The sequence below is a fragment of the Pan paniscus genome, chromosome 1 (genome assembly GCF_029289425.2).
Source record: "Pan paniscus chromosome 1, NHGRI_mPanPan1-v2.0_pri, whole genome shotgun sequence".
Taxonomy (NCBI): domain Eukaryota; kingdom Metazoa; phylum Chordata; class Mammalia; order Primates; family Hominidae; genus Pan; species Pan paniscus.
In genome coordinates this window covers 137,835,859-137,849,360 of record NC_073249.2, presented here as the reverse complement: position 1 = coordinate 137,849,360, position 13,502 = coordinate 137,835,859, and the positions used below count along the sequence as shown (strand labels likewise).

Below are 13,502 nucleotides of genomic sequence, written 5' to 3'. Positions count from 1 at the left end.
TGACAGCTGTGCTGGTAAGAGGGTTTGTCATGATTTCTCAACCAGGAACTTTCCACTTTATCATTGGAAAAGATCTTAGAGACTGCTTGCTATATTAAGTTTTAAAAACCCCTTCATTGGGTCATTTAAAATAGTGCTATTTATCTCATGTTTGTGGGCCAGTTTGAGAAGCATGTGGATGAGAAAGCCTCATATAATATTTTCTTAGGTCCAATTACCTTGAATATTAGCTTGAGCACTGTTAAGCGCCCTGAGGGAATATCTATGTCTTATATACTTTTGAATTATCAGCACCTAACCCAGGTCCTGACACTTAACATTTAATAAATAATAATGATGAAGGTAACTCTCATTTATTGCACACTTGATACAGACACAGTGATAACTTCTTTATATAAATCATACCATTGTATTCTTATTTTGTATTTGTTTATTTTTTAGAGACAAGTTCTTGCTCTGTTGTCCAAGCTGGAGTGCAATGACAATCATAGTTCACTCTAACCTCAAACTTCTGGGCTTAAGTTATCCTTTTGCCTCAGCCTTCTGAATAGGTGGGACTACAAATGAGGCATCATACCAGCGTGTGTGTGTGTGTGTGTGTGTGTGAGATATGAAGTCTTACTATGTTGTGAGGCTGGTCTCCAACTCCTGGTCTCAGGTGATTGTTCTGCCTTGTCCTCCCAAAGTGCTGGGATTACAGGTTTGAATCACTGCACCCTTCCCCCTTGCATTCTACAGTAATTTCACCACAATGTTACCAAGACATTTAACAACTTGTTAATATTACAAAGCTACCAAGTAAGGTTTGAACCCAAGTCTTCCTCTAAAACCCATATTATTGTGTCCGGAATTGGTGGGTTCTCGGTCTCACTGACTTCAAGAATGAAGCCGCGGACCCTCGCGGTGAGTGTTACAGCTGTTAAGGTGGCGCGTCTGGATTCTGTCCCTTCTGATGTTCGGATGTGTTTGGTGTTTCTTCCTTTTGGTGGGTTCGTAGTCTCGCTGGCTCAGGAGTGAAGCTGCAGACCTTCGCGGTGAGTGTTACAGCTCTTAAGGCCGCGCATCTGGAGTTGTTTGTTCCTCCCAGTGGGCTCGTGGTCTGGCTGGGCTCAGGAGTGAAACTGCAGATCTTCGTGGTGAGTGTTACAGCTCATAAAAGCAGCGTGGACCCAGAGTGAGCAGTAGCAAGATTTATTGCAAAGAGCGAAAGAACAAAGCACCCACACTGCAGAAAGGGACCCGAGCGGGTTGCCAATGCTGGCTCCGGCAGCCTGCTTTTATTCTCTTATCTAGCTCCACCCACATCCTGCTGATTGGTAGAGCCCAGTGGCCTGTTTTGTCAGGGCACTGATTGGTGCGTTTACAATCCCTGAGCTAGATACAAAGGTTCTCCACCTCCCCATCAGATTAGTTAGATACAGAGTTTGGACACACAGGTTCTCCAAGGCCCCACCAGAGCAGCTAGATACACAGTGTCTATTGGTGCATTCACAAACCTTGAGCTAAACACAGGGTGCTGATTGGTGTGTTTACAAACCTTGAGCTACATACAGAGTGCCGATTGGTGTATTTACAATCCCTGAGCTAGATACGGAGTGCCGATTGGTGTGTTTACAATCCCTGAGCTAGACATAAAGGTTCTCCAAGGCCCCCCCAGAGCAGCTAGATACACAGTGTCGATTGGTGCACTCACAAACCTTGAGCTAAATAAACACAGGGTGCTGATTGGTGTGTTTACAATCCCTGCGCTAGACATAAAGGTTCTCCAAGGCCCCCCCAGAGCTGCTAGATACACAGTGTCGATTGGTGCACTCACAAACCTTGAGCTAAACACAGGGTGCTGATTGGTGTATTTACAATCCCTGAGCTAGACATAAAGACTCTCCACGTCCCCACTAGACTCAGAAGCCCAACTGGCTTCACCTAGTGGGTCCCGCACCGGGGCTGCAGGTGGAGCTACCTGCCAGTCCCGTGCTGTACGTTCGCATTCCTCAGCCCTTGGGTGGTCCATGGGACTGGGCGCCATGGAGCAGGGGGTGGTGCTTGTCGGGGAGGCTGGGGCCACACAGGAGCCCATGGAGTGGGTGGGAGGCTCAGGCATGGCGGGCTGCAGGTCCCGAGCCCTGCCCTGCGGGAACGCAGCTAAGGCTCGGTGAGAAATAGAGCGCAGCGCCGGTGGGCTGGCACTGCTGGGGGACCCAGTACACTCTCTGCAGCCACTGGCCCGGGTGCTAAGTCCCTCATTGCCCGGGGCCAACAGGGCTGGCCGGCGGCTCCGAGTGCTGGGCCCGCCAAGCCCACGCCCGCCTACCCGGAACTCCAGCTGGCCCGCCCACCCGGAACTCCAGCTGGCCCGCCCACCCCGAACTCCAGAGGGCCCGCAAGCGCCGCACGCAGCCGCGGTTCCCGCTGGCGCCTCTCCCTCCACACCTCCCTGCAAGCTGAGGGAGTCGGCTCTGGCCTTGGCCAACCTAGAAAGGGGCTCCCACAGTGCAGTGGTGGGCTGAAGGGCTCCTCAAATGCCGCCAAAGTGGGAGCCCAGGCAGAGGAGGTGCCAAGAGCAAGCGAGGGCTCTGAGGACTGCCAGCACGTTGTCACCTGTCATTATCAACAACTTGACTAAAATACCTCTGTGTTTGGTGAGTGAACAACAATAACGTTTCTTATTTATCAATTACTTTCTAGGCCAGATTATTTACATATATTATTTAAACAACACAATACTGCTTCAAAATATGGGGTGTTTGTTATTCCCTTTGTCCAAGGAGGAAAAAGAGAAAGAGATTAAGTAATGTTTAACTAAAACCATTGAGCAACTTCAAACTAGCAAGTCATTATGTGAGATTCTAACTTGAAAAATCAATTTAATTAATATCACGTTATATCTGTGTTCCACACTGTCTCTAAAAAAAGAGAAAAAAATAAACAGTGAGAGAAGACAGTAAGATCGTGTGTGTGTGTGTGTGTGTGTGTGTGTGAATACTGGTGACATTGAAAGTGAAAGTAGAGCAGGGTTATTTCAAAATAGAAGCAATTCTAGGAAATCAGCTGCTTTTTTTCTTCTCAACAATAAAATCTATCGTTTATATCGGGGAACCATAAAATAGCTCCAGGGACAACTGAATCTTTGTGAATTATGTATAGTTTAAGGGTAAAGATGAATACTTGTTTATTAGCTAAAAGAGCCCTTTTTTCTAAGTTTCTGGCCCTTCCTTCACTATGCTAAACATTGTAATTGCCCTGTGAGCCAAAGGCAGTAACTTCATTCCAGGGTGATTATCATAGGTGAGAAACTTGAGGAACACAGGGGCCATGTGGTGTCCAGTCCCTCAGAGAGAACAGGGTAAATTCAGACAAGTGTGCATGTTCTTTCTAATTCAGTGACTCCCTTCTGCACTAGTTTCTAAACTTGTGTCCTTTATTTTGAGAGCTCTAGAAATTGGGAATACAGTGAGGTTATGGTAAATTGGGGCCATATTGGAGGGTAGCTTATGTACTTAGCTCACACCTGAGCTTATGTGGTGGGTTTTGTGCTTGGAACTAAACCTAAGTTGATGAAGAAGACCTAGCACCTGAGATCAAAGGTGGTAGACGGGTGTAAATAGGCATTTTCAATGTTACAATTATATAACATCTTCAATGGTAGGAGTGACAAGATGGTGCCATGGCAAAACTGGGAAGGGCATCTCATCCAGCCTTGGAAATTTAGGAAGTAGGACACTTTAAGGATGAGCAGGGGCTGAGAAATAACAGATATAGTGTGAGGAAGCAGGATTTTAAGAAATCTTTGCCCCTTTTGCAAAGGCCCTCAGTCAAGAGAATATGCCCAGCTTATGGACTTATAAGGAGTTCATTCGAGTTCATTCAAGTACTGAGAACTAGAAAGCCAAAACAAATTCCTAAAATGTTGAGTTGAAAAAAAAATTTCCTTCTACTTCATCGTCTTTATAAATATGGGACAGCATTTAGAGACCATTCCAAGCAACATCCCAGGGGACTTTGTATCTGAAAGTATACTTTGGAATAAACTTTGAAATCTTTATTGAAAGGTCACAATAAAAACGAAATTAGGATGCATGTCTTGTGCCCTTTTTAGTTCCTTGTTCTGATGAGCGAGCTTTTCCTGTTGAGCTGACTTATGCTATTTCTAGTGGTGTTAATCACTTTCTTCCTATCATGGGAACTCTCCCATCCATTCATTATTATTTCCTTTTTAATTTTAATAATAATTTTTGTCCATGTTTGAATACATATCAATAATAAGTTCGTATAAAATATTAAAGACACAGAAGATCACGAAGTATGATTTTTTTTTTGGTGGATTAGTATATAGAAACTGCTTTCGGCTCCCTGAGAGGCTGGATGGAGGTGGAGGCTATGTGCTTGCGGTGCTGGTAGAGGTGCTACAATAGAATGTAATTTACTATTGTGCTGAGGTCACCCTGGTTAATGCTGCCTGCGTGAAGAGGACAAATGCATAGAAAGACTCAAGAGAGTGGGACAAAACCATATTGACAAAAGAGTGAAAGACTTCTGGAGTGCACACATCAGAGGAGCTTCCTTCTGGCTTCATAATGCCTTGGAAGAGGAAAGAACAAGAGATTTTCATAAGAATTTGCAATCACTGCTTGGCCTCCCAAAATCTTGAACAAATCAGATCAAAGATCAAATCCATGCTGTGGCAGCAATTCTTTATAACTAAATGGAGCTCCCTATATGGAATACAAGAAAGTAAGACTTTATAAGTAGTTTAAAATCCTTTAATGTATCCTTTTTTTCAACTAAGTATATTATATTTGTGTTCATCTTGACAATCTTATCTTTGTTTTGCTTTTGATATGTCTGACAACCCACTTTAAGACTGATTATTCCAGTCCTTGATAATAGAGTCTATGTAGTGGATTTGGAGTTATGAAATACAAGTTGAGGTCATAACTTGGCAACCTAACGGATGATCTTGGGCAAATAGATTAATCTCACTATCTTCCTTTTATTATCCATAGATAATAACATTTGCCTTTCAAGGTTATAGTAAGAACTAAATGAAATCTGTATTTGTTAACCTAAAGCACTCAACAAAGATAATAAATATAACATTAATGCAATCAATTTTTATTAAAAAAAAGGCACAGAAGAATATATGATGTGAAATGAGTTATTTTCTAATTTCTCACCTCAACTATTCAGGTTCATTCCTGCTGTGACCATGTATACTAGATAATTTTCTATTTTTCCAGAAGGAGATAATAATATATGCACACATTTATTATTTTCTAAATTCAGTGGTAGTAATTATACATGCTTCGTGCATCATTTTTTTTTTTACTTATGATACATCTTGGAGACTTGTCATTGTTAGTTCAAATAGAGCTTCTCCCTTCATTTTAGTGGCTGTAGAGTATTCCTTTACGAGTGTTTCCCAAGATTTCCCTTATCAGTACCTGAAAGAGGGGCTTTAATGTTTTTTTCAGTCTTTTGGCATTACAACAATGCTGCAACATAAGTACTATTTTATATATACCATTTTCAATTTGAGTAAATCAATCTATATGATAGATTTCTAAATGTGGAAATGCTAGATCAAAGGTATGTGCACTTAAATATTTCATATATGATTCCAACAGTTCACACTCTCACTAGCAAATATGAGACACTGACAATATCCTCAAACCCTTGCCAGCTCAGTGCCCTGTCAAACTGTTCTTTCAAGCCCATGATAAATTGAAGCAAGAACCTCATAGTTTTTCTTTGCACAACTTTTATTGTCAGTAAAATTAAACATTTTTATTATCATATTTTTGCCTGTTTAAAATATGTGGCGTTACTCTCTTCTCACTGATTTGCAAGAGCTAATTATAACTTAAATTATCTCTGTGACTATAACATTAATTGAAAATAATTTCTTTATATTACCATTTGTCCTTTTGCTTTACTTAAATCTTTTCTAGGAATAATTTTATCTTCTAACTTGTTCCCCATTTCTATTAATTATTACTTTAGTCAAAATTAAGTTTGTTTTTATGAACTTCAGGCCATAATATTCTTTGAAATTTGCTTTTTAATTTTAAACTTTTCTTAAATGAAACTGCAATAACACATATACTTTTAAAATGAGCAACAGTGTTATACCATTTTAACAAAAGAAACCTCAGCTTATAATTTTCTTACCAGGATTTCTCAGCCTATTACATAAATGAGCTAAGAATTTTCATTCCTAAATCAATAGCTTAGCAGCCCCAGGTAGTGCTGCAATAAATATACTGCCAGCCACATCAAGAATCTGTAAAAACACTGAGGGCTCTTCATTTTCAGCTGCTTCAATTTGTTCTTTCAGTCGATTAATCTCTTCATTTAACGACTCAAATATCTCTTTAAATCCTTCAGTAAGCGGTTCTTCTAGGACCTATAAAAGTAAAAGAGCCTACTTTTGAAAATCCCCAATTTTTAAGAGACCGAGGTTTGTATTTAACAATTTCATTAGTTAAACATGTGTCCATTTCTCTAACATCTTAGAAAATCTTTGATGAGTTTGTCTGACATTTCCAGATGACTGGACCTAAATAAGGGGAGTATCCATGATATACACCTTTGTGACATTTCCTCAGCACCATCTCACTGGAGGTGGGGAAGAATTTTGTTCCAGCACAATGAATGCCCTTTGAGAGGGAGTGCAGATTTAATTCTAATTGATTCCCCTTTCCACCGATATAGCAAGGCCATGCTCATCTAGCAAATAATGGGGACTGCTGACCCTGTATAAAACACTGGTTGTCAAGCTCCAGTTTGGGACAAGGAATATGTTTTACTCTAGTTGTATAGGATGAGTCAGGCAGATACAGAAACAAATGGAGCAATCTGAGATCATTCAGTATCATTTCATATCAAGCCAAATCTGATACTTTCATCCAGATGGATGTATTTTGGGTCCTTTTGATGGTTGTGCCAAGAATCCTAAGGGCTGGTGGACTAAGGTCCTAATTAATTGGGGCACAGTGAGACCATCCTATAATCACCACAAACAGCAGCCCAGCACCCTGGGGGATGTCATGTGTACTCTCCAAAGTCTAACATGACAGAAAGTGCTGAAGTCTTGTAAACTTACAGGCTTCAGTAGAATTCATATGTATTTCAAATTTAAGTGAAATATATCTTTTGTGTTTCCTTCTGGAATCTTGACTGAGCTTAAAATTTTGGCTCTTCCCTAAATGAGGAACTGGCATTGTGCCTCAAGCACTGCCAAGCTTCATCCAGACTCACCTTCATCTTGTGACTCAACATCTTTCTCAGTTCTCTCATATAGTTTTCCCTTTCCCTCTCCATCTTCTTCCTGAGTTGAGCTATGTTTTCCTGGAAGCTTCTCTCTTGAGCCTCCATCATTTGCTGCTGTTCCTTCTGTTTTTGTCTTAGCAGCTCCTGTTCCTTTTCAGCTGCCTCCTTCTTAGCCTGCTTAGCTGTTCCACCGAGGTTTTACAGAGGGAAGAAAATAACAGTCAGGTGGGAGAAGAACCATCATGGCTAAGTAGATGGAGTCAGGAAGAGCTTCTCCCACTGAGAGACCAGACCGTAAAGAAGACTGATAAACTCCAAGCAGGACTTCAGAAGGAAGGCATTGAGAGTTGATGAAGGAAGGATGCAGACCCAAGGCTGAAGGGAGAGGAAGCTGGGAACCTTGCACAGGTTGCCAAGCACCAAGACTCATTCCTAATCCTGAGCAGCTCCTGGGGAAGGGGTGAGGTAAATTGGTGCGAAGTGGCCCACTCTCGCCGTGGACCTCTGAAATCCTAGCTTTAGGAGACCCCACAACTCCCATAGATGTTTGAGCTGGCAAAGAGAGCTGCTTGGAGACTTGGTAGGGACAGGACTCTGGCCAGTGTGGAGCCTAGATATTTGGCACAGGAATGGCTGCAGTGGAGCACAACCAGGAACTCCCATCCCCCAAGGCTTGCCATGCCCAAATACATGGCCTTGGCTTTTGTCGACTATTGGTCCTGGATAGAACTGGGCTATCTTGCCTGTGGGACGGATCCAGTATGGTCTGAGCACCTCCCAGTCTGCTAGCCTCTCTCATGGTCCCTGCCTGGCTGCATCCACTTAAAGTGCAATGTCAGATGCCTAACTGAAGCACTTCCCAGCAGCCATCACCATATCTTCTTTGCTGACATACCCTACCTAACCATCATAGAGCTTCAGCAGATGGGCTCACACCAGTGTGCACTCAATGCACCCTCTCCCCACTGTTTTGCTGGCACACACTCGCTTGCAGCCTCTCACCACCGCTTTGCTGGTACACATACCTGTGGAGACCCTGTCAACCTGCCACCACCAATGCACATGCACAGAACCTGCAGCACTACTGCCCTGCTGCTGCTCACCAATGACCTTGGACCCCACTGCCACTGCTCTGAGAAAGTACTTTTGCCAGCACTCCTCATCGGTGTGTTGTTGCCAGTTAACCAGTAGCAAGTTGGCCCCTGCAGCACAGCAGGTGCTTAACCTAGAGGGGCCAGAGAACAAAGCCATGGGCCTGGTCCCAGCCTACTAAGGTTCAAGCCCCCAGCTCAGGAGTGCTGATCTGAGCCTTGGCCCCTTGAAATCATCCAGAAAAAAAAAAAACTGGGTCAAATGAACCCAACTTATACCAGTTGAATCTTCAAGAGAATAAAACAAAATAAAAGCCAAAAAACCCCATGAAAGAAACAGACACTTCAAAGACTAAAGGAATATCAGCCCACACAGATGAGAAAGAAACAGGGACAGAACTCTGGCAACTCAAAAAACCAGAGTGTCTCTTACCTCCAAATGAGTCCACTAGCTCCTCAGCAATAGTTCTTAATCAAACTGAAATGGCTGAAATAGTAGATATGGAATTCGGAATCTGGATGGCAATGAAGATTATCGATATTTAGGAGACAGTTGAGATACAGTCCAAGGAACTGAAGGAATTCAGTAAAATGACTCAAGAACTAAAAGATGAAATAGCCATTTTAAAAAAGAGCCAAACTGATTTGATAGAGCTGAAAAACATGCTACAAGAATTTCATAATACAATCAGAGTATTAAATGTAGAATAGACCAAGATGAGGAAATAATCTCAGAGCTCAAAAACCCATTTTTCAAATCAACTTAGTCAAAAATAAAGAAAAAAGAATAAAAAAGAATGAACAAAATCTCAGAGAAATATGAGATTACATAAAGAGACCAAACCTATGACTCATTGGCACCCGTGAAAGAGAGGGAGAGATAGCAAGCAATTTGGAAAACATATTTGAGGATAATGCCCATGAAAATTTCCCCAACCTCACTAGAGAGGTTGACATTCAAATTCGGGAAATCAGAGAAGCCCTGTGAGATCCTATACAAGATGACCATCCCCAACACATGAAATGGTCATCAGATTTTCCAAGGTCAGTGCAAAAGAAAAAATATTAAAGGCAGCTTGAGAAAAGGGGCAGGTCTTCTACAAAGGGAATCCCATCAAGCTAACAGTGGAACTTTCAGAAGAAACCCTACAAGCCAGAAGAGACTGGGGACCTATATTCAGCATTTGTAAAGAAAAGAAATTCCAAGGAAGAATTTCATATCCAGCCAAACTAAGGTTCATAAGAAAAAAAAAATCCTTTTTAGACAAGCAAATGCTAAGGGAATTTGTTACCACCAGACCTGCCTTACTCAAGCTGCTGAAAAGAGCATTAAACATGAAAATGAAAGACCATTATCAGCCACTACAAAAGCACACTTCAGTACATGGATCATTGACACTACAGAGCAAAAACACAATCAAGTGTGGATCAAATCCACACATATCAATATTAACTTTGACTGTACAAGGGCTAACTACCCCAATTAAAAGGCACAGAGTGGCAAGTTGCATAAAGAAATAAGACCCAACTGTCTTCTATGTTCAAGAGACCAATCTCATATGCAATTACACCAATAGGCTCAAAGTAAAGAGATGAAGAAAAATCTGTCAAGCAAATGGAAAACAAAAAGAGCAGGGGTTGCTATTCTTATTTCAGACAAAACAGACTCCAAACCAATAATGATCAAAAAGGATAAAGATGGGCATTACATAATGATAAAAGTTTCAATTCAACGAGAAGACTTAATTATACTAAATATGTATGCACCCAATACTAGAGAACCCTAGATTCATAAAACAAGTTCATAGAGACCTATGAAGAGACTTAGATAACCACACAATAATAGTTGGAGTCTTCAACACTCCACTGACAATATTAGACAGATCATTGAGGCAAAAAACTAACAAAGATATTCAGGACCTAACTTGACACTTGACCAAATGGACCTAACAGACATCTACAGAACACTCCACCCAACAATAACAGAATATACATTCATCTCATCTGCACATGGCACATACTCTAAAATTGACTCCTTGCTCTGCCATAAAGCAATTCTCAACAAATAAAAAAAAAAAACCCAAATCATACCAATGCTGTCAGACCACAATGCTGTAAAAATAGAAATCAATACAAAGAATATCTCTCAAAGCTATACAATTACATGAAAATTAATTAATCTGCTTCTGAATGATTTTGGGGTAAACAGTGAATTTAAGGCAGAAATAAATTATTTGAAATTAATGAAAACAAAGATACAACCTACCAGAATCTTTGAGACACAACTAGAGCAGTGTTAAGAGGAATGTTAATAGCACTAAACGACTACAGTAGAAAGTTAGAAATATCTCAAATTAACAATCTAACATTACACTTTGAGGAACTAGAAAAACAAAAGTGAACCAAGCACAAAGCTAGCTGAGACAAGAAATAACCAAAATCAGACTTGAAGTGAATAAAGTGGAGACAAGAAAAACCATACAAAAGATCAGTGAAACCAATGGTTCTCTGGAAGAATAAATAAGATGGATATACTTCTAGTTAGACTAAAAAAGAACAAAAAAAGAGAAGATCCAAATAAACACAATAAAAAAATGGCAAAAGGGACATTGCTATCAACTCCACAGAAATACAAAAAATCCTCAGAGACTATTATGAACACCACTATGCACACTAACTAAGAAACCTAGAAGAAATGGATAAATTCCTGGAAACATACAACCTACCAAAAGTGAACCAGGAAGAAATTGAAACCTGGAACAGACTAATAACAAGTTCCAAAATTGAGTCAGCATTAAAAAGCCTACCAAGCAGAAAAAGCCCTAGACCAGACAGATTCATAGGCAGTTCCACCATACATAGAAAGAAGAGCTGGTACCAATTCTACTAAACTATTCCAAAAAAAATGGGGAGGAGGGAATCTTTCCTAATACATTCTATGAGGCCAGCATCATTCTGATTTTAAAAACCTGGCAGAGACACAACAAAAAAAGAAAAATGCAGGACAATATTCCTGATGAACATGGATGAAAAAATCTTCAACAAAATACTAGCAAACCAAATCTAGCAGCACATTAAAAAGCGAACCCACCACTGTCAATTAGGCTTTATTCCTGGAATGCAAGGTTGATTCAGCATATGCTAATAATAAATTGATTCCTCACACAAACGGGACTCAGAACAAAAACCAGATGATCTTCTCAATGGGCACAGAAAAGGCTTTTGATAAAATTCAATATTTCATGTTAAAATATCTCAACAAACTGGGCCTCAAAGGAACATACCTCAAAATAATAAGAGCCATCTATGAAAAACCCACAGCCAACATCATACTGAATGTGAAAAAGTTGGAAACATTTCACTTGAGAACCAAAAACAGACAAGGATGCCCACTCTCAACAACTCTTATTCAACATAGTACTGGAAGTCCTAGCCAGAGAAATCAGGCAAAGGGGAAAAAAAAGTTATCCAATAGGAAGAGAGGAAGTCAAACTCTCTCTCTTCATAGACAATAGAATTCTGTAGTTAGAAAACTCCGTAATTTCTGCCCAAAGTCTCATCCATCTGATAAACATCAGCAAAGTTTCAGGATAAAAAAGTAAATGTACAAAAATAAGTAGCATTTCTACACACCAATAATGTCCAAGCTGAAAGTCAAACCAAGAACACAATCCTATTCACAATAGCTGTTGTGAATAACCAAGAATAAAATACCTAGGTTTACAGCCAATCAGGGAGGTGAAACATCTCTACAATGAGAATTATAAAACACTGCTGAAAGAAATCTGAGACTGCACAAACAAATGGAAAATTATTTCATGCATATGGATAGGAAGAATCAATGTTGTTAAAATAGCCATACTGCCCAAATTGATTTACATATTCAATGTTATTCCTATCAAATTATCGATGACTTTTTAAAAATAGAATTAGTAAAAACTATTCTAACATCCACATGGAACAACAACAACAAAAAAACCCCGAGTAGCCAAGGCACTCCTAAGCAAAAAGAACAAAGCCAGAGACATCACATGACTTGAGTTTAAACTATATTACAAGACTACAATAACCAAAATAGCATGGTGCTGGTCAAAAAACAAAACAAAACAAAACAGACACATAAACAAATGGAAAAGTTTAAAGAAAGCAGAAATAATACCACACACCTACAACTATCTGATCTTTGGTAAAGCTAACAAAAAAAGCAATGGAGAAAGAATGCATTATTCAATAAATGGTGCTGGGTTAACTGGCTAGCTATATGCAGAAGATTGAAACTGGACCCCTTCTTCTCACTATATACAAAAATCAACTCAAGATGAGTTAAAGATGTAAACGTAAAATTTAAAACTATAAAACCACCAAAAGAAAACCTAGGAAATACCATTCTGGACATAGGCACTGGCAAAGATTTCCTGATGAAAACTTCAAAAGCCACTGCAACCGAACAAAAAGTTAACAAGAGGGACCTAATTCAACTAAAGAGTTCATGCACAACAAAGGAAACTATAAACAGAGTAAACAGACAACCTACAGAATGGGAGAAAATATCTGCAAACTATGCATCTGACAAAAGTCTAATATCCAGAATCTATAAGGAAGTTAAAGAAATTAAGAACAAAGCAAACAATCCCATTAAAAAATGGGCAACGGACATTAACAGACATTTATCCAAGAAGACATACACATGGCCAGCAAGCATATGAAAAAATGCTCAACACCAAAACAGAGATATAGATCAATGGAACAGAACAGAGCCCTCAGAAATAATGCCACATATCTACAACCATCTGATCTTTGACAAACCTGACAAAAACAAGCAATGGGGAAAGGATTCCCTATTTCATAAATGGTGCTGGGAAAACTGGCTAGCCATATGTAGAAAGCTGAAACTGGATCCCTTCCTTACACCTTATACAAAAATGAATTCAAGATGGATTAAAGACTTAGATGTTAGACCTAAAACCATAAAAACCCTAGAAGAAAACCTAGGCAATATCATTCAGGACATAGGCATGGGCAAGGACTTCATGTCTAAAACACCAAAAGCAATGGCAACAAAAGCCAAAAGGGATTTAATTAAACTAAAGAGCTTCTGCACAGCAAAAGAAACTACCATCAGAGTGAACAGGCAACCTACAA

At 40.0% G+C, this 13,502-nt stretch overlaps 1 protein-coding gene and 1 long non-coding RNA gene across 2 annotated transcripts in view; one reads left to right on the top strand and one right to left on the bottom strand.

Moving 5' to 3' along the window:
- Positions 1–13,502, top strand: part of LOC117974626 (uncharacterized) — a 32,367-nt gene that overhangs the window by 8,924 nt on the left and 9,941 nt on the right. The gene's annotated exons all lie outside the window — the stretch shown is intronic.
- Positions 5,742–13,502, bottom strand: part of GBP7 (guanylate binding protein 7) — a 44,200-nt gene continuing 36,439 nt past the window's right edge. Inside the window, exons 10-11 of the mRNA XM_008960477.6 lie at positions 7,258–7,451; positions 5,742–6,403 (exon numbers count right to left, since the gene is read on the bottom strand). Of these exons, the coding sequence (XP_008958725.4) occupies positions 6,215–6,403; positions 7,258–7,451 (383 nt within the window). The 3' untranslated portion in view covers positions 5,742–6,214. The remainder of the gene's footprint in view (positions 6,404–7,257; positions 7,452–13,502) is intronic.